The following is a 21,058-nucleotide window of genomic DNA, read 5'->3' as shown; positions in this document are numbered from 1 at the left end:
CCAGTTAATCTTTCGACTATTTTGTTGACGAATCGATGAATCTGAACATATTTTAGTTTCCATCCCTTTAATTCAAAGATATGACATTTTTTCAATGAGACAGAAAAAATGCTAACATAGTTTTTAATGATTCAGTTACCAGTTTGATCATCACCGTCAGAAAATAGGAGACAATTTTGATTGTTGTCTTCCAAAATAAAAGCAGATGTTTGTAAATGTTTATTTTGGACTCAACATGATGATAATCAGTCTGTTTCACGAAGGACTAAAGACATTTGACGATATCAACTGAGAGGTTGAAATTCTGAGGATTTGGACATTTTAAAGTCTGAATTGTTCATCCATTAATGAAAAAAAAATATCGATTTAAAAAATGGATCAGTTTTTCATTGTTACACCTCTCATACTGTACTTAAATCAGTCAGTGAGCAGTCAGACCAATGTGTCAGTTTTTTTGGGGTGATTTTTTTTTTTGCCTCCCCTCATACACATCAAGTTACACTGGTGAAAAGAAATAAACATTATACATCCATATAGGCGAATTCAAGCACAAACCACAAAATAAAACAATTAAAATGTGTGATAGCTGTCATTGATTAATTAGAACCATAACCCATAGTCCACATTGAACGAGGCTGCAGTAGAACCTCTTCCCAGTTCGACTCATTCATTCTGCTGTTTCTGTGAAGATGTAAACAAAAGTTATACATGAACTTGCATCTGTCCTTCTGCTCCCTTGTCATCAATTTGACAGCGTTATTACTAAAATCTTCATTGACTAGTTATTAAATGTTTCTTTTTTAAAAGCCCCACTATATTAAAAAAAGAAAGGAAGAAAAACAAAATCTTGACATTACCGAGAGTTTGCGTAAGTTGGCAAAAGCTCTGATCAGTTTTGGTGTTGGTGGTTTTGGGCCAAAGAGAGCCAAACCTTTTGGCTTTTCCTCATCTTTAGCACCTGGTGGAGGCTTGGCCTTGGTCAGTTTCCTTAGGACAAATGCACAGAAAACTGGATATGAATATAATACACTTGCATCAGTATAAAAAAAAAAGCACATTATTCGAGTCAGAAACATCTATACGTACATAGTATGTATACAAACCCACCCAGAAAAAATCTGGAAATTTTGAGTCATATTTCAGATTTGACTCACCTTCCCTTCCTGGCCAGAACCTTCTGGGACTCCGGGTAGTGCACCAGGATGTCAAACAAATCCTTCTTCTCCAAGACAAACAGATTAGCAAAGCCATACGCTTTAACGTTTGCTGTTCGTCTGTTTCCTCCATCTTTGGCAGACTGCAGCAGACTGACATGGATATAAAACAAAAATAAGATTTTGTATATATATATATATATATATATATATATATATATATATATATATGTATATATATATCATTAATTAAGGATCTCCCGAAATATTTAATGTTCACTGCCACTGACGCCTATACACGTCAAACATCATTTTTATACTGAGCTAGCAGCTAGAGTGTTAATTTTTCTGATGCTCTCGTCAAAATACGCCAAGGATCAAGTATATCTGACCTGATCTCTCCAAACACACAGCCAGCCTTAAGAGTGACAAAGACAATACTGTTGTCAGGTCCTCCCACCACCTGCACCGCTCCGCTCTTGATGATGTACATCTCTTTACCGATGTCACCCTGCAGCGAACAACACAAGATGTTTTATTTAGTGACGTTTTATGCCCTACTCTTAACATGGCTTGTTTTTAGTCATCATCCTGTTTGGAGATGCTGCTGAGTACTACATAAGTGTACCATACTCACTTTCTTCACAACAAAATCTCCAGGAAGATAAATAATAGATTTAAGTCTCAGTAGCATGTCCACCATCATCTGCTGGTCACAACCCTGCAATCAACATCATGGGTTACAAGGTTATGAGTTTTATTTACATTCATTACACCTGCAGAAGTACAAGTCAATGAAATTTCACTTTTGATTGTAGCAGCTAGCAGGGTTCTTCTTCCAGGGGAAAAGTCCTGATAAAAGATGTTTTGGGAACAGGCCGACAATCAGTGAGGTCAAACTTGAGTTTTTAGCGTGGCTATCGATGGGGCGTTAATGAGCCAAATTCTCAATTAACAGCAGTTTTGCTTGAGGACTCTAAAACCGCATCCAATTTGCAACTGAGTTCACTCGTTGAATGAGTCTTACTGAGTGTTGATTGCTCATTTGAGACCGACAGCTTCTTCTCCAATCCAGCCGCGCCCGTCTGATGAATTTTGCGATAAATCAGGAACCCACCAACTCCAAATAGGGGAATACCTGTTTTCAAGTTTCCAATAATATAGATGCCCTCTATGGACAAGATCAATAGGCACACCCTCTTTCATTTATTCCAGCAGTATACACCAGATCCCCCTCTAGATGCTCTTCTTGCCCCCAAAATTTGGTCAATTGAGTCGACAGCCCAGCTGATTAATTTGATGATTAGATTAACAAAAATTGGGACAGAAGACAGCACAAGACAAATTCAGCAAAGCTGGGGAACTAAGAGAGAGGAGCAGAGCAATAAAGTTTCCATCTCTGGTGAGAGCCAAGCAGACAAAAATGGTACATAAAGATTGGTTATAGTTATAAATGGATAGTTAAAAATGTATATTTATTGGAAAGCTATTTTCTGCCTGCTGTATAAAATGTTACACTAATGGCCCATCATTTTCAAGCAATGTCCACAGTCTGATTGCTGCACTACCGGGAAGCTCTCAAAGGTAAGTCAAGCTACATTTTATGCTGTTGCTTATTGTTATAAATTCTATGTACAAGGCTATACCTAAGCAGTAAAAGCCTCGGTCTGTTCAGTCACCTGAAAGAGAGCAATCTTCTGGAAGGTGGCCAGGTTGATGTCCACGGCAATGGCAGTTTTCATCACAAGCGGCATCTTATCCAGCAGCTCAGACTCATCTGAAGGTAATCAATGATGTCAGCTATCATACTGGAATAATTTGTGTAATATTGGTTATTCTATTTATTTCTATCCATCCACCGACCAACTGACCGACCAAACAAACAACCAACCAACCAACCACCTTTTTTCGGAATTAAATCAAAGGGGTAACAGCGTCAGTACAGAATCCCAGACTTCTCTCTTCACAGCCACTTCATCTAGCTCCTCCGAGGAAGGAGGGGTTCCCAGGTGTTCCCAAGCCAGCCGAAGGACATAGTCCCTCTAACGTTTCCCAGGTCATCCCCAGGACCTCCTCCCGGTGGGACATGCTAGGAACAACTCATCATGTAGGCCTTCAAGATGCATCCTTACCAAGCCACCTCAACTGGCTCCTCTTAATGTGAAGGTGCAGTGGCTCAACTCTGAGGCATTTCCAGATGACCGAGCTTCTCACCCTATCTCTAAGAGAGAGCTCGGACATCCAGTGAGGGATACCCATTTCGGCCGCTTGTATCCGGGATGTTCTTTTGGTCATGACCCACAGCTCGTGACCAGAAGTGAAGGTAGGAACACAGATCGACTGGTAAATTGAGAGCTTCTGCTTTGGGCTCAGCTCCTTCTTCTCGAGAGTTGGAGATCATGGCGTGCAAAGACCAACAGCACCACAAAATGCAGAGATGCAATGCTGAGAACTCCAAAGAGCACCACCTTACACTTTGGCTCCGCCTTGAAATTGCCACAGAATCTGTGGCAAAAGGCAGCCTTGGCAGAGTCCACCCCTCGGTGGGACGGATTCAGCTTACTGCTGGCAATGCAGACCAAGCTCTGGCATCACTGGTTCAGGAACCAAACAGCCAGTACCAGGGGGTTATGTATCCTTGAGTCCCGAAGCACCCCCAAAAGAACTCTGTCAGGGACACGGTTGGATGCCTTCTCCAAGTCCACAAAACACATGTGGACTGGTTGGGCAAACTTCTATGCACTGTCGAGGGTGTAGAACTGCTCCACTATTCCACGGCCTGGATAAAAACCACACTGCTCTTCCTGAATCCAAGTTTCGACCTCCCAACGAACCCTCATCTTAATCACCCTTGAAAAGACCCTACCAGGGAGGCTGAGGAGTGTGATTCCTCTGTAGTTGGAACACACCCTCCGATCTCTTTTCTTAAAAAGGGGGACCACCACCAATCCACAGGCACTGTGCCTGTTGTCAATGCATTGTTGTCGTGGTGTGTCAACCAGGATAGTCCCACAACATCCGGAATTTTTAGGAAACCCAGGCAGCTGTAACCCATGCCAGGGGCCTTTCTACTGAGGAACTTTTTAACCATCTCTGTGACTTCAGCCCCAGAGATGGGAGAGCCCACTTCAGAGTTTTCAGACTCTTCTTCCTCACAGGAAGATGTGTCGGTGGAATTGTAGAGGTCTTTGTAGTATTCTTTCCACCGGCTCACGACGTCTCAATTTAAGGTCATCTTCACTATACACACTGCCTGAAGGCTTCCGAAAGTCATTTTTCATGTTCTCACCAAACCCCTCCCACACCCAAGCAGGCACCAACCACCTTACAGACACAACTCCTAGCAGGTGCATTTTATTTACAATACTAGATTATAGTTCTGAGAGAGCTCACCAAGCATGCCTTGAGCGGCCCAGGTGTAGTTGTACCAGGTCCTTACTCTATTCTGGACATATTTTGGAATTGTGTATGTGTTCATGTACGCTACACATCCATCCATTGATGCCCGGAAATACGTTTGACCTGCTGTTGCTGCTCCAATGACATCTCTCATCTACAATTTTGAAAGATGAGAAACGTTACTCAAAACATGAAAAAAAAGAAAAACCAACAACACCTGTTGATTCATAATGATAAATACTTTCCTGACCTGGCCAATCAGGCTGGAGAACACAAAGACACCAATGAAAAAGTTGGTCATCTGAAAGGTTATCTCAAAGGTGGTTATAGGTTCGGGTAGCCCACCAATGTTGATCAGGCTGCGCACTGCAAAGTAGTAGCATCGTATGTACCTGTGGAAGAAAAAGGTACATACAAGTCCAAGTACATATCGTGATCCCTCCTTTTTTGCAGTTAATAGGGACTCTTTACTCTTTCTCATCCACACAGAGAGCACATACGCGGTCCCTTTTCCATCGTAGACCCACGTAGTGGTGCCAAGTCCCTGGTGTATGGAGGCAACATAGAAAGCACATGCATTGAGATGGAGGCTGTAGAGCAGGTAGCCTGTGGTGCGAGCCACTCTTTGTTAAAAAGACAAAAACAGATGAGTCTGAATTTGAAAAACACAAGAGCGATGTTTGCGATTATAAATAATTACTTTTAAGAAAATGTATAGGTTATATCTGCATCTCTTACCTCCAGATGTAAGCTTTGGCCATGATACTCTCAAGTCGGTCACTGAATTCAAAGAAAGACTCAATCTGTGACACAAAAAGACACCTGAGGATGGAAGTATGTACGTTTGTTGTGAGTAGAAACAAAATGGGCTGTCCGCCTACCTTGATGAAGCGATTGAGTCTGTAAACGGCAGAATATTCAAAATATAGGCAGAGAAGATCAAAGGGGAGGATGCAGATGATGTCAGTCTGCGCCAGAGAAAATAAAAGATGACAATCACATTTAAAAAATAAATTTTTGAGTCAAGTTCTTTGACCTTAAAGCGAGGCGATTTCCGATAATGTTCCTTTGCCATGGCACCATCTTTCTGCAGGGGAGATAGACGTACTAAAGATGTTTTGCCTTCATATTATATAATTATTTGTACCATAGTTATACTCACAATAATATCTCCGGCTTTGACAAACTGAAGCCGAGGCTGCCAAACCATAATGTCTATGACATTCACCAGGTCACTCAGAAAATCCAAAAGTATCCAGAATCGGTTAGCCGTCTCACCATGTAAGGGGAAGGCCAAGCGGGCAGAGCAGAACCAAATGTTGTAGTTGTATCCCAAGGCTACAATGGCCAACCAAGCGATGTAACGACGATCTGAGGAGCCAAAAATGCTGTCAGAAATGTCATATTCTTGTTCGGGTTTTTGGATCTCACCCACCAGTGAAAGGATCTATGGTGCATCCCAGGACGGTGTCCAGCTTTTTTTCTAGAGGTCGGAAGAGGACATCGAAGCAGGTGAACTTGATATCTGGGAGAACCTTTTGTTTTTTGCGGGCCTCTTCTGCTAATCTCTCCTCCTCTGCTTTTTTCTCGGCCTCCAGCCTTTTCTCCTCATCCTTCTTCTTCTTCTCCTCTGCTTTTTTGGCCGCCTCCTCAGCCTTCTTCTTGTCTGCTTCCTCTTTTGCTCTCCGCTCCTCTTCCTTCAGTCTGTGGTATTCCTCTTTTTTGAAAATGGGCGCTGAGGAGGGAGAGGAACGAATGACACTCCCACCTGTGTGTTTGTCTTGTTTTTTTGTCCATACTTACTGACAGGCGGGGTGATTTCTGGAGAGGTGGAATATGGATCGATAATTTTCTCTTTTAGTGTCTCCGTTCTCTCCCTGAATGTTTTGACCAACCATCTGACAGTTTCATCTGTGTAACGGGAGTAGACGATAGGAGGTGGAGGAGGTGATCCTGCTTTCTCTTCGCTGGGAATATGATAGAAAGGTGACAAATGATTATTGAATCTTCTGCATTAATGAAATATGTAATGCTAAGGTTTGACTATTCATAGTAAAAATCTGTACAGTTGGATTGTAACGGAATCAATGATAACTGTTTTTTTTTTTTTTGGACTATCAGGTCAGTTTCTTCAGGAATCGTACATAAAAGGTCAACTTTATCGTTTTCTGGTTCAACCCCTGGGTGTCCGAGGGATTTTACACTAGCCTGGCCTCATTATCGCCCAACTTGGGCTGACTTTGAAAGGATCATAACCGTCGTCAAATATAAATATTTATTTACTTTCAACCCTTCAAAATGTTCAGTGGCATCAACCCTATCCAGACATGTACTAGACAAAAATTGTAAAAATGCACTAACAGCAACCACATATACGCTGTATGTGCATGGCATATTGAAAGTCGTCATGTTTTGACAATCCCTGCAATATTTTAGCCTCCTAGTGTTGCTTTGGTTTTGGTATGCTTTTCTTTTGATTTCACACACCAAAAACATCAAAAAGCCTAATTTGGGTCAAAATTTCCCCCAGAGGCGGATCAAGGTTTTTCCACTGACGATTTAAACAAATGTTAAATTCTGGGTTTCTGCGCCTTAAAAGTGATTTTTTTTAGTTTTTTTGGGTTAAATTTTTGGGTTAAATTCACTGTTGATAAAAGTTATTATTTACGCCTTATTCTAGTGGTTTCCATTTGTAACTAACGAGGCCAATCACACAAAAGGCAGAATTTAGAACTATCAGAACTGTGCTTTGTGTTTTTGGATTGAAGATTATATAACTTTATAAGTTTTAATTTTAATTTAAAATGTTTTAATTAATTTCACAAGATAATAAATTCATTAACGGAACTAGTTCAAATCCTTTTCAAATTAATTTGTAATTTTATAGCTTCATATTTACTAGATAATGTTAAAAGATAGGCTCTTCCTACCCTCCTGCTTCCTCTGGATTGACAGGATTGACAGGAGCTGCTGGGGCAGGAACTAAACAAGGAAAAAAAAAGACAGACCTGTTGATCATTAAGAACACATTCATTTGCAAGTTTTAGAAATTTACCATCATTTGTAGTATTCCTTTTTAATGAAAAGCAGTCTAAATCTTACACACTGTACCTTTAAAGGTTTAGACTTAAGAGTGTAAGAGATGAGTGCAATGAACTACATATAGAAGGGCAATTTCATATTTCCAATTATGGTGGTGAGAGTAATATAAAAGTAATGCAATAGTACTGTTATGGATTACATTTCCAATGCAGTAATATTGTAATGGAACTAATTACTTTGAAATGACAGTCATGAGTAATAAATAAAGCATTTCAGTTTTGAAACACTGCCCACTACTGCAAAGTCAGCTGCTCTTTTGATCTGTCAGGGTTCATTTAAGGCACAGGTGTCAAACTCAAGGCCCGGGGGCCAGATCCGCCCCGCCACATCATTTGATGCGGCCCGCGAAATGCTGATTCAAATTCAAGTTTCTGGTTAAAATACCACATTTGTCAGTTGACTTTAGCTTTTAAAATTACTACGGGAAAAAAACAAACATTTGTTTGCCCTCTGTCGCTCTCTGATTTCAAAACTAGTTAAGATTTATTTTATCAAAGTCATACCGGCCCGCTGACAGAAACTGTAACTGCAATGTGGCCCTCAATAAAAATGAGTTTGACACCCCTGATTTAAGGGTACCACAGTTGCCACCAGAGGTCGCTAAATATAACCTGAGCGTTGCACGACGCTGACCTCCTTTGTTTATGCTGTGTAAACATGTGTTGAACGTTCATTTGTATTTTTTTTAGGTATTGTTAAAGGATACAATTTTAGGTATACATATACAATTTTATAGGTAATTATCTCATTTATAGTCACCACAGCAAGTCGGGTGGGGGGTTCTGTCTGCCAGGGGAGGGTCTTGTAATTGCAAAACACTTAAAAATCACTAATACACACACACACACACACACACACAAAATATTGGCCAATATCTGACAGCTTTTGGCAAAATTTGACATCATTTTGGGGTATGTTGGTGATCTTGAATGAACCCTGACTAGCTCAAAAGAGCCACTCCCTACACCGACACTCTCTAATAGGGGCTTTACTCTTTCACTAGATAAATCCTGTCACTTCTGCACAGTATTGAGTTAACAGAAGTCCATATAGAAATAGTTCAATTCAAACGCAGTCTCCTTCGTTTACCTGACTTTGGCTGTTCTTTCGTGGGTTCTTCCTTTTTCTTTTCCTCATCTTTTTTGTTCTCCCCTCCTTTTGCTTGTTCCTCTGTCCTTTTCTCTCCTTGCTTTGCATCCGTCTTTGGTTGCGGCGTCGCTTCCTTCATTTCCTTCTTTTCAGGAGGCTGTTGACATAAAATCAAAGCAATTCAAGCAGAGTCGCCTCCATCGATTGGATTGTTAGCAGTTCAGTGAAGCAGCGCATAGGAAAACTGCTGCTCAGGGTTTGCTTAAAAATAAAGGTTGCACCCCAAATGGCGAATTTTCAAAGGCATTCAAGGCTTACCTTGGCTGTTGGAGCAGCCGGAGAAGGCCCGCGTGCGGCCTGGGCTTTCGGCGGCTGTGGAGCCCCTGCTAACGTCTTTAACTTTGCGAACATGGCAATCGTGGAGAAACTGCTGATGTTTGCTTCCTTTTTACAGAAGTCTTTGTGGATCAATGGCTCCCAGGAGACTGAGGTGTTGTCTGACTCTCACATCGACGAACAGCGCACTGACGCAATTAATTCCTTTAACCCCAATAATTCCCTCTGGGCACAGCCCTTCTCTGGCAGTCGGCATCAGATCAGTTGTCACTGTCATCAGTCATCTTTCTTCTTTTCAGGTGAGCAACTGTATTAACATTTACTTTGTGAATCTTTATGTAAAAAGTAACCCTAAACGACAAAAGCTTTCTATTAAATTGTTTCAAGTTTACTCAACGGTCCAAATAATCTCCCTAAATTTATTTTGGTCCTGTGATGTCAGATGAGGTCCCAGTCTGGATAATGGGATTATGGTCAAGCACCTCTCTCTGTCTCGCTCTCTTTCTCCACAAAAGCATGGCAGAGACACACACAAAAACAAATTGAATTAAAAAAAAATACACAGATGCAGTTTAAATATTGGAATTATTTAATGCAGCAGTTATTAGATCATCTTGAGAAAATGGATGCAAACAGCTGTAAATAAGCGACTACGGCGAAGTCGATTTTTACAAGAAATATGTCGCAAAAGCTGGGTCACACGGGAAAACTCGGTTCTCAGGATTTGTGGAAATGTAAATTCAAAAGTGTACAGTTTCTGTCAGTATAAAAGAGGCGGATATGAATCTTCAAATAAAAAATACACTCCCAAAGCGGAGCTGGTAAAACAAATCGATAGAGGCGTCCGTCAAGTTCCGGCAGTAGACTAGGAACAAAAGAACACAAAAGTTTGGATCAGTAAAGAGACAGTTAAGATACAAAAATGGAATTTGTTCAAAATGCAAAGTGAGCTTACCTTGAGTTTGTCAATCATTTTTCTGCCTCCGCCGAAGGCTCGCAGCAATTTGGGTGTGGGCGGCTTGGGTCCAAAAAGAGCCAGGCCTTTTTTCTTTTCCTCTTCTGCTTTAGCTGCTGCTGGACCCTTGGCTTTCATTAGTTTTCTAAACACAAAAGTGTGTATTTGATGTCAATAAAAGTTTGAACAATATGGATCTATAAAACACATTATGATGGGTGAGAAATGCCCCTTTCTCACCTTCCCTTTCGGGCCAGCACTTTCTGCGACTCTGGGTAATGGACCAAAATATCAAACAAGTCTTTCTTCTCGAGGACAAAAAGATTAGCGAAACCGTAGGCCTTGACATTTGCTGTTCGTCTGTTTCCTCCATCTTTGGATGACTGCAGCAAACTGAAAATATCGATCCATAAATGGAATTCATAAATATATGTTAATCGTCCATCCACCCATTTTGTGAACTACTTATCAAACAATATCTGACCTGATCTCTCCAAACACACAGCCAGCTTTAAGTGTGACAAAGACAATGCTGTTGTCAGGTCCTCCAACCACCTGCACCGCTCCACTCTTGATGATATACATTTCCTTCCCAATGTCCCCCTGCAGAGAAAGCAGCATAATTCCACCAATTTAACAGTGGATCAAAAAACTGATAATCCATTCACTTAACAATTCCAAACTTACTTTCTTTACTACAAAATCTCCTGGTAAATAGATGATAGACTTGAGCCTCAATAACATATCCACCAACATTTGCTGGTCGCAGCCCTGACGGAAAATAATTAGGGATTATTATCATCACAAATCAGAAATATGACTTTAAAATTTTTCTGGATGCATTCACCTTGAAAAGATCAATTTTTTGAAAAGTGGTCAGGTTGATATCCACAGCAATGGCGGTTCTCATCACCAATGGCATCTTATCCAGCAGCTCGGACTCATCTAAGTCATCCGTGGGAAGTTCAAAATGAGATTGCAATTTTGCTTTTCTTTTTCACAGTCCTAAAAAAATATTTCTTCATACTAATGAAATCACACCTACCCAGCATACCCTGAGCGTCCCAGGTGTACGTATACCAGGTACGAACTCGGTTCTGGACTAAGTTGGGGATGCGGTTGGTGACCATATAGGCCACAGTGCCGTCCATTGATGAGCGGAAGTAAGTCTGTCCTGCTGTGGCTGCACCGATGACATCTCTCATCTGAAACAATCAGAAACATTTGTGATATTGGCAGTCAAGATGCTGTTAGAATGATTGATGCGAGGGTAGTGATGGGCCTAATCAAATGTCACTCCTAAATGGATTGCTGTGTCTTGTCTATCACTACGCTAATGAGGCGATGACAGGCACATTTGGAGAACATAATTATCTATAGGACGCCCATGCTACAGGAAAAATCCGTTTCTATTTTACCTGTCCGATCAAACTGGAGAACACAAAGACGCCCGTGAAAAAGTTTGTCATCTGAAACGTTATCTCAAAGACGGTGTGGGGTTCATTAAGACCCCCGATGTTGATCAGACTGCGGACGGCGTGGTAGTAACAACGCAGGTACCTGTAGAGAGGTTCAAGGGGTTAAAGAGCCTGCCAATTGATGCTTTGAACCAGAATGGGCTGTTTTATGAATGAATGAAAAAGCAAACCAAAAAAAAACAGGTATATACTCTAGTCCAGAGGTGTCCAAACTATGGCCTGGGGGCCATTGGTGTCTCACTATCTACATTTTTGTGGCCTGGGGCATCTGCTTTAATTACAAGTCCTGAAAAAGTCAAATAAAAATGTTTGATAGGGGACAGTGGTTAGAAGTGTGGACATAAAAACCCTAATTTGTCTCATCACCGCTTTTATGTCAAAAACTTCGAGGGAAAATAACTACTTTATATAGTCAATATGTATTTGCTTGCTTGATCGATTTAACCATGTTTATTATCATCCTTACCATACTGTTTTTGTTTTCCTGAAGTGACTATTTTGGAAGTACAAAGTTTCAGCCCTACACAGATGATAACCATGTTTTGTTCAAATCAACAACTAGATTAGAGTGTATAATATTGTACAGTATTTTCAGATTTTATTTTAAATCAAAACTATGAGTGATGAGAAAAGTATTGTTTGCACTGACAAACAGCATTTCATAATATGATGTTCAAAGGGGAAGTCAAACTGAACATTTGCTTGAAAATTATTTGTTCTTTGCGGGCCCCACTACTCTAAAAAATTCTGATTAAAATAGCATTATAAATTAACTGATAGTTGGATTTGAAATACTGTATTTTCCGCACTAAAAGGCACACCTTCAACGAATGTCCTATTAAAAAAAAACAACAAACAAAAAAAAACATATATAAGGTGCACCGGATTATAAGGCTCATGGAATCAAAGCTACAGGGGTGGCTGCAGCTGCGTTTGCATTCTGTTATGCATCCACTAGATGGAGCTGCACTCAAGGGAATGTCAACTCAATGATCAGAGAAGTCAGCGATTTATGCATTCAGCACATGATATGATCCAAATATAAGGCGCACTGGATTATAAGGTGCACAGTCAGCATTTAAAAGAATGTAAAGTGCGCCTTGTAGGGCGGAAATACGGTATATGTTTTCTGATGTGGTTTCGAGGATGAAAATAAAGAACAAATTATAAATGAATCCAATATTCTACCTGGCCAAGAATGACGGACATAAACAATGCCCCAAAAAGGTAATTTGTCATCTGAAACATCATTCCAAAAATGGTGTCAGGAAAAGGCAACTCAGCGATCATCAGCAAGGATTTCTCCGCATAGAAGAAGCAGGCCAGGTAACTGCAGCCATAGCAGCAAACATAGAACATACATTACGGTTTACATGTTAGGATTTTATTTTTTGCCTTACTTTGCACATTTGGCCTTTGCAATTGATTTCATTCACAAAATAGGCATTATTTTTCAATGGCAAATTAAAATGTCCTTCTTTCTGCCCTCTAAATGAAAAATGTTTCTTTAGGCAGACAATAGAAACACAAAAAGAAAACATGCTTGTGAAACCAAAAATGAGAACTGCTTACGCATTTCCTTCTCCTGAGTAAACCCATTTGGTTCCACCAATGCCCTGGTAGGCTGAAGCTACGTAGTACAAGCAGGCGTTGATGTGGAGCATGAAGAGGAGATAGCCGATGGTGCGAATAACTCTAAACAGATCAGTGAAAAAGAATATATATATATTTTTTTGCATCTAGTTATCTATTTACTCATCAATCCTTCGTTAAGTTCCTGTCTTGCAACTTACCTCCAGATGTAAGCCTTTGCCATGATACTTTCCAGGCGATCGCTGAACTCAAAAAATGTATCCACCTTGGGATACATTTTGAAAAGTCAACCACAGCAGCAATTTAACAGCAAAAACACATCGAAAAAATGGTCACCTTCAGCAAGCGATTAGCTCTGAAAAAGGACTTGAAACCGAACTGGAGGTAGAGTAAGTCGAAGGGTAACAGTGATATGATGTCGGCCTATTGAGGTCATTGAGAAGACAGATTAGTTTAGTTATCTATGTACATTTATTAAAAATATACAATGGGTTGCGGCATACCATACCTTAAATCTCTCTGTTTCTCGATAATTCTCCTTTGCCATCTTTGCATCTTTCTTGAAAAAAACATTTGAGGAAAAAAATAAAACCAAGATCCAAGAGCTTTATTCTCATATGCATAATAATACCACGCAATGAAATTCTTATTCTGTTCAGTTCCCCGAGCAGATTACATTCCGTAATCGAGTAAATAATAAGGTAGGCAATAAAACAAAACACAGTAATAGAATAGAATAGAATAATAGAATATATATATATATATATATATATATATATATATATATATATATATATATATATATATATATATATATATATATATATATATATATATATATATATATATATGTACACACATACATATGTTCCTGTATCGAGTCCCAAGCGTTTACCACGGGTATGTATGAAGGAGAGAAAGACTTTTAACATGAGAAATTTAGGTGGCAATGGCATATGGAGCAATGCTTTAAACTAGTGGTTCGTAAACTTTTTTCAGTGATGTACCCCCTGTGAAATATGTTTTCAGCCAAGTACCCCTTAACCAGTGCAAAGCATTGTTGGGTTAAATAAAAAAATAATAAAACATGCCATCAGTGTCTGATTTATTAAATTTAAGAACCTTTCAACCTTCATTTGAATAGTCCCACAAAAAAATAATCAACCTAAAGGGTCCTCTGTTGGATCATAGAAGAAATGTGTTACCAAAAGAAATAACTTAATTATTAATACATGTTTTTCCACAAAAAATAACAAAGTGTCAGACCTAAATAATTTTTGCAACAGAAAAATACTAAACATAAAGCCTCCTCCTTTGGGATTATAGTAGGTCTGTCCACAAAAATAAATCATTAACTTGACAGGTAACAAGAGGTGGCTGGCTTTTTTTTTTTTAGTTTGTTTTCCTAAAACATTTAATTAATTCAATAATTATTTTGAGAGGATTTTTGCATTTTTGTTTGATCTAAAATCTGGAGTACCCCCTGGAGTTCCTTCAAGTACCCCCAGGGCTGGCCATACCCCCATTTGAGAGCCACTGGTTTAAACCATCCATCCATCCATTTTCTGTCGCCAATTATCCTTGCAGGCTTGCTGGTGCCTATCCCAGCAGTCTTCGGGCAGTAGGCGGGTTGCCAGCTAATTGCAGGGGACAGAGAAATGAACAACCATTTGCACACCCACTCACACCATGGACAATTTCATATGTCCAATACATCTGCTATGCATGTTTTTGGAGTGTGGGAGGAAGCCGCAGTGCTCGGAAAAAACCCACGCAGGTTCGGGGAGAACATGCAAACTCCACACGGGAAGGCCGGAGCCAGCTGGATTCGAACTCCTTAATTGTGAGCCGTACGTGTTAACCACTGCACCCCAATCGTTTTCCCCCCAGTTCCGATCAGTTGAAAATGATCTCAAAATCATGTCATAGACTTCCATATTAGTATTAGGTGGGAAAATGACGGCTTACAATGACATCTCCCGCTTTAACAAACTGTTTGCGGGACTGGAAGATGACGCTGTCCGTGAGGTAGATGAAGTCAGCCAGCAGGTCTATAACGAACCAGTAGGGGATAGCCCAGTCGGTGTGGTAGGGGAAACACAGGCGGGCAGTAATGAACCAGGTATTGTAGTTGAAGGCAAGAGTCACCACACTCAACCAGGCAATGTAGCGACGATCTGTGGAGGCGAATAATGATATTAAACCAAAAGATATCATGTCGCTCGCCCTGGAAAAACAGATCTCTGTTTCACCTGTAAAAGGATCAATGGTGCTTCCTAGCACATAGTTCATACTGTCCTCGATAGGCTTGAGAAAGACATCCACAGAAGTCCACAGTTTCTCCTTGAGGACAGCCTGAAAGTCTTGTGTCTTCACTTCTTGCCCCTCTTTTTCTTCCAATTTCTTCTTCTCCTCCTCCTCTTTCTTCTTCTGCTCATTCTCTTTCTTTTTCTTCTCCTGCTCTTCCTTCTTCTTCTTCTCAGCCTCCTCCTTTTTTAGCCGCTCCTCCTCTGCTTGCCTTTTCCTTTCCTCCACAACTTGAGCAAATTGGTGTTTGTGCAACAGCGGCGCTGAAAGCACAAACATTATACCGTCTGTTTCGAAAATGTCCATAGCACATGCAACATCAGAAGTACTTGAGACATCTGAACCCGACTACAAAGATTTCTGTTGAAAAGATGGAGGCTGTACTCACTGACAGGAGGGCTAATCTCTGGTGATGAAGCATATTGATCAGTCACTTTCTCCTTGTAGATTTCAAGTCTCTCTTTCATGCGCTTCACTATGGCGCGAAGCTGCTCATCTGAATACGAATTGATGATGATGGGTGGAGGAAGGGCTTCCTCTTTTCTGAATTAATACAGTTTACATTTCCCAAATTATACAGTGTATGTTTTGTTGTAAAACGACAAAAATTGTGCGTGGAGTTTTCTTCTTCATTGTAAGACCAGGAATGTAAATAGGATGAACGTATGATGCCCACAAGTGGAAAAGATTTGTTCTCGGAAAGTAGACACGAACTAAAAATTGTAACAACTAGGAACTAAACACATCCTGTAACTAACAATAACTCGGTCAATATCTCTGTGAAAAGATTGTGACAAAGTCACGTCACCCCCCCCCACCCACCCCCCCCCCACCCCCCGACACAATTTTCATGCGTGTTGTGTGTGGGTACCTGAATTTTTTTAAATGTGTAAAAAGTATTTATACTTAACATATTCAAGACAAATATTACTGCAGTGCACATATTCATTTAAATCTTAAATGATTGAACCTTATCCGATAACTGTACAGTTGTCCCTTTTGTTCCCATCCATTTTGTTGATGTTTCACGGAGATATTAGCTACGCCTGGATGTCGAATTAGAGTCAAGCATTTGGTTGACCAAACATGTTTAACAATTAGCGTGTATCATTTTTAGGAAGCACAGCTCTCGGGCACCCTACAAGACACGTGATTGGCTCTTCGCATCCATTTGGCTTTAGTCTCACTGAGAGCTGCGGTTATATTACTGGCGCCTGGAAGTCTAATTAGAGTGAAGCTTCTAGCTGACCAAAGATGATAACAATTTGAGTTTACACTTGAAATTCCAATTTATTACAAATGAAATCTAGGTAAGAGATTTACAACACCCTGCAGCTCAGCGTGTTTCACTTTGAGGAAGCACAGCTAGAGAAGATGATGAGAAGCTGTCTTTATATACTGTAGCTTCTGATCGTCTCTACATCTTCTCAATGTCATTAATTAAAATTGAACAACAGGTCCATTCACATATACAAGTGTTTAAAAGTTCACGGATCAGCTCTGTCTGTCTTTACCTGTCACCCACTTGTTTATATTGGTGTGCCAGAAGCAGCTATGGCGAGCTTCTTAAATCACAAAAGCTGAAAAGCTTTTAATCTACTTTGGCTTCATCCTCTCATTAATATGCTTGCTGCTGCAGGGCATCAAGATCTCACATAGTGTTCTCATCTCTGAGGGCTTTCTCCATCTCACTCTGTCATCATGCCCGCTAATCTGATTAATTAACTACACTCTGAGTGATTATTTTGATACTGTTTTTTTTTTTTTTGATCTTCTTTGATACAGCAGGATGTAACTGTATGCAACTGGCCAAAGCAAAATACAGTACTACAAAATATACAATAAATGCTTACTTGTCCTTACGTCTTGATAATATTTAATAACATATTTGAAATTGAAAATATTCACGTGTTAATAAAATATTGGAGAAAAAGTCATTTCAGGCTAAAATTAGATGTCTCGTGTTGATAACAGAATCGTTTCAAGGCCGAATATTGGTGTTTCTTACCCTTCTGGTCCGATTTGATCGGGGTTGACTGTAGCTGCAGCTAGCGCAGGTGCTGGAGCTGGATTGGAATTATTTAATAAGATTTAGTCATAAATATGTATTTAATATGTCAAATTGATGAAGATTAGCATCTAACAACAACAAAAACATCAAACTTAGATTCTTTTAAAACCCAGCAAGCAAAATTTGAAAATCAAACAGGAGCATTCGTCTTGTGAAGGCATCACTTCACTTCAAGACTTACGTACCCTCAGGTTTGCCCATATTTTCCTTTTCGGGAGAGTTCTTGTCCTACCAGACAAAGTCAGGTGGAAAATTAGACGAATAATTAGATTAATAAATAAATATTTTTACTTGAAAATCCAACAAAAACAAAAACAAGACCTATGGTATTCGCTTGCAGCACTTGCAGCATTAAAACGTGATATTAATATATATATATATATATATATATATATATATATATATATATATATAGAGAGAGAGAGAGAGAGAGAGAGAGAGAGAGAGAGAGAGAGAGAGAGAGATAGATATATATGTGTTTGTGTGTGTATTTGTCCATGCATATACATATATATGCCGTAAATATAAATATATTTGTGGATATATGTGCGGAAGTGATTTAATCATGTAGTCTGCAAGTGTACATAATTCACAGCAAATGTGAATGCAAAAGAATGCCAAGACTTTTTTTTTTTTTTTTTACCTTGCTTATGGGTGCTGGAGGAAGAGCAGGAGTAGGTGCCTGGTTTTGACCAGGGTTAGGATCTCCCCTGATGGTGTCAGAAGAATCCTCGTGCCTGCGGGCCACCAAGAATGTTCTTAAATTTCCCAAACATTTCCACACAGCTCCCTTCTGTCTGAAAGTATGTGCTGATTTTCAAAAAGATGAAAATCCTCTTATTTGCTGCTTTGTTCAGTTTTTTTTTTTTTTCCTCCTCTTGGAATGACTTGCTTGCAGTGCTGTTGCTCCTTTTGGCATCACTAATACTCTTGCAGGGAGAATAGCCCCCGTCGCCAGCGCCACAAGTGACATGTAAGCCCATCACCATCTCATACACGATCCCAAGAGGATTATGGCTGACCACTAAATCTCTCACAGTTCACACACAGTGAATATGTGGATGCACATGCTTGACTACAGAAAACGTAACTAATGAGTCACCACACTTCAAAACACTAAAAACTGTATAGTAATTTATGACTTGTTTCTTCCCTTTTGTGTGTGTGTGTTATATGTACTGTAGTGTTTTAATGGGCTTTCCTATGCATCCATACACTGTTTTTCCTACGTTAAATTAAAAAAAACATCACTTTGGGACAATTTAAAGTAAAGTAAAGTAATTGACATTATTAATCAATTTACAGCCAAAATGCGATAGATTTTCTTTTAACAAAAATGCACATAGTACAAAATTTTTAAGAAATCCTATATAAGCAGCATCAGCAACATTGTTTTTTCTCATTACAACTTCATTTGTGAAAGAAAATGAAGATGTTATTCACAAAATTATCCGCTAGGTGACGGTATTGAGCCAAGCTTGATTACTAACCCATATTCATTTTGATCGCGCACAATGAACAGGTTGATTCTCAGTTTATACCACAGGGGACTCAGTTAAGAGGCCCGAAGTCACTTTTAATGTGTTGCTGTAAAGTAACTTAATCCATAGATGATCCCCACTTGAATTATAATGCAATTTTTGTCCAAAACTTGACATTCCCTCTAGGCCAGCATCAAATGTAATTCATGTAATGCAATCATTTCAGACTTAACTAGCAAAAACTTTGCACTTCTTCCAAATTATCAGTTTCATTTCATTCATTTTATTTATTATCATTTCATTATATATATATATATATATATATATATATATATATATATATATATATATATATATATATATATATATATATTCTATTATTCTATTCTATTCTATTCTATTCTATTCTATTCTATTCTATGACTGTTTTTTGTTTTGTTTCTGTTTTATTGCCTACCTTATTATTTGCTCGATTATGGAATGTAGTCTTAATCACAAAAATAGTGATTAATAATCGTTAATCATTATTTGTTTATATTTACATGTAAGTAAACTACAGGGGGGAAAAACAATACACTTTAATAAAAATGTAAATTGATCAAATTATTTGAAAATCAATAAAATATTCAAAGGAATGATAGATTATAAAAAGTATTAAATAATGGCAGCCCTAGCACAATTGCTTGCTTGATTGTTTTAGTGTGTTTATTAGATTAAAGTTGAAAAAAATTAAGGTGGCCATTTAGCATTATTCTATCCATCTGTCTGTCTGTCTGTCTGTCTGTCTGTCTGTCTGTCTATCTATCTATCTATCTATCTATCTATCTATCTATCTATCTATCTATCTATCTATCTATCTATCTATCTATCTATCTATGTCTCTCTCTCTCTCTCTCTCTCTATCTATCTATCTATCTATCTTTTTCTCTATTTTCTCTATTTATCGCTATCATACAGAAGTATGTGCTCTTAAATGAAAGAGTTTGGACACCCCTCTATTAGATAATTGCATTTATTATTGGATCGATTTTTTAGTATTTGTGATTATTGTAATACACTTCCAATTAGGTCAAAGATTTTGAGCAACAAGAAGAAGTTAAAAATGAACGGACTCGGAAATCTAAAATTCATTCATGAATAAACAAACTCGAATTTGAGTATTAAAAAAAGATGGTTGTTCATGCTTGGCGTGCATGTTTTGTTTGCCTCCTGCTATCTATCTGTGAGCCACATGGTGCTGAGGTGTATCATGTGGATTCATGGCAGCCAGGCTGGTGTATGAACATCAGAATGAGTCCTGCCTATTAAATCTGACAGTCGTAGGCTTGCTACTGTCACAACACTGGCTGCTGAAGCGCACGGCACCCATTTAGCTCAGGTCAGGTTGCTGATAGTACACAACACTTTACCCCCTCCATTTAGCATATTCAAGATCGCACCACCATGTTCACTGTCTTGAGGCATCAGTCAGAAATTATATTGCATTCTTACGCATATGCTGTAAACACATATTAATGTGCAAAAAGAATGTAAGGAGTATGGGAAAGGAAGAAAAAGAAGTATTAAAGAAATAACGGCTGAATGAATGAAGCCAAGAATAGAAAGAAAGCTAAAATGAAGAAAGCGACGATGACACGTTGATGTGTGACTTCTGACACGGTTATCATTGCTCATGAATGTTAACAGCACAATTTCATCTTGGCCTTTTTAATGGCGCTGTGTGAGCTACACCTCATGGCACCGATCACACGTCACATTTTCAAGCCTGCCAGACAGAATGAAGTTACAGGTCACCTCATTACGGCACTTTCCATCTGACAAAGGTCAAACTGTCGTTGAAAAATAATATGGGCAAGGTCAATATAGTTCCGGATTAGCTCCACTCGCACAGGCTGAAATGGCCATTACAGCTGGATTTGCAAAGAATGAAGATATACTGTAAATCAATCAAAACCAAATGAACACAAATTACATTGATTAAATCAATGATATATCTGAATTACAAACGCAATTCATTCCAATGCAAAACGTTTATTAGATGCAAATGAATACTTATCAATGCAAAACGTCTGCATATGCTAACATATACCAAA

The 21,058-nt window shown here is 39.1% G+C and overlaps 2 protein-coding genes across 2 annotated transcripts; both read right to left on the bottom strand.

The window, feature by feature from the left end:
* Window positions 1-50: 50 nt before the first annotated feature.
* On the bottom strand, window positions 51-9,508 carry LOC148407746 (cyclic nucleotide-gated channel beta-3-like). The gene is made up of 18 exons (XM_088402044.1): window positions 9,063-9,508; window positions 8,745-8,901; window positions 7,484-7,535; window positions 6,357-6,520; window positions 5,989-6,288; window positions 5,716-5,924; window positions 5,590-5,640; window positions 5,435-5,521; window positions 5,292-5,356; window positions 5,054-5,176; window positions 4,804-4,945; window positions 4,548-4,707; window positions 2,834-2,931; window positions 1,792-1,875; window positions 1,547-1,665; window positions 1,155-1,307; window positions 858-987; window positions 51-681 (listed from the first exon to the last, which is right to left on the bottom strand). The coding sequence occupies exons 1-18, from the start codon at window positions 9,153-9,155 to the stop codon at window positions 664-666; spliced, it is 2,205 nt and encodes a 734-aa protein (XP_088258170.1). The 5' UTR covers window positions 9,156-9,508; the 3' UTR covers window positions 51-663.
* Window positions 9,509-9,783: 275 nt separating this feature from the next.
* LOC148407745 (cyclic nucleotide-gated channel beta-3-like) lies at window positions 9,784-18,260 on the bottom strand. Its single transcript, XM_088402467.1, is given in 19 exon segments — window positions 9,784-9,945; window positions 10,036-10,180; window positions 10,276-10,428; window positions 10,520-10,638; window positions 10,723-10,806; window positions 10,883-10,980; window positions 11,081-11,240; window positions 11,454-11,595; window positions 13,086-13,208; window positions 13,307-13,371; window positions 13,443-13,529; window positions 13,615-13,665; window positions 15,075-15,283; window positions 15,359-15,676; window positions 15,802-15,956; window positions 17,422-17,479; window positions 17,670-17,712; window positions 18,128-18,211; window positions 18,213-18,260. Coding segments are annotated over 19 exon segments (2,160 nt in total). The 3' UTR covers window positions 9,784-9,927.
* Window positions 18,261-21,058: the final 2,798 nt, after the last annotated feature.

This window comes from Hippichthys cyanospilos, chromosome 19 (assembly GCF_059441005.1).
Source record: "Hippichthys cyanospilos isolate Australia breed blue-spotted pipefish chromosome 19, RoL_Hcya_1.0, whole genome shotgun sequence".
Classification (NCBI taxonomy): domain Eukaryota; kingdom Metazoa; phylum Chordata; class Actinopteri; order Syngnathiformes; family Syngnathidae; genus Hippichthys; species Hippichthys cyanospilos.
Note: the sequence above shows the minus strand (reverse complement) of the source record. Positions and strands in the feature narration are given on the sequence as shown.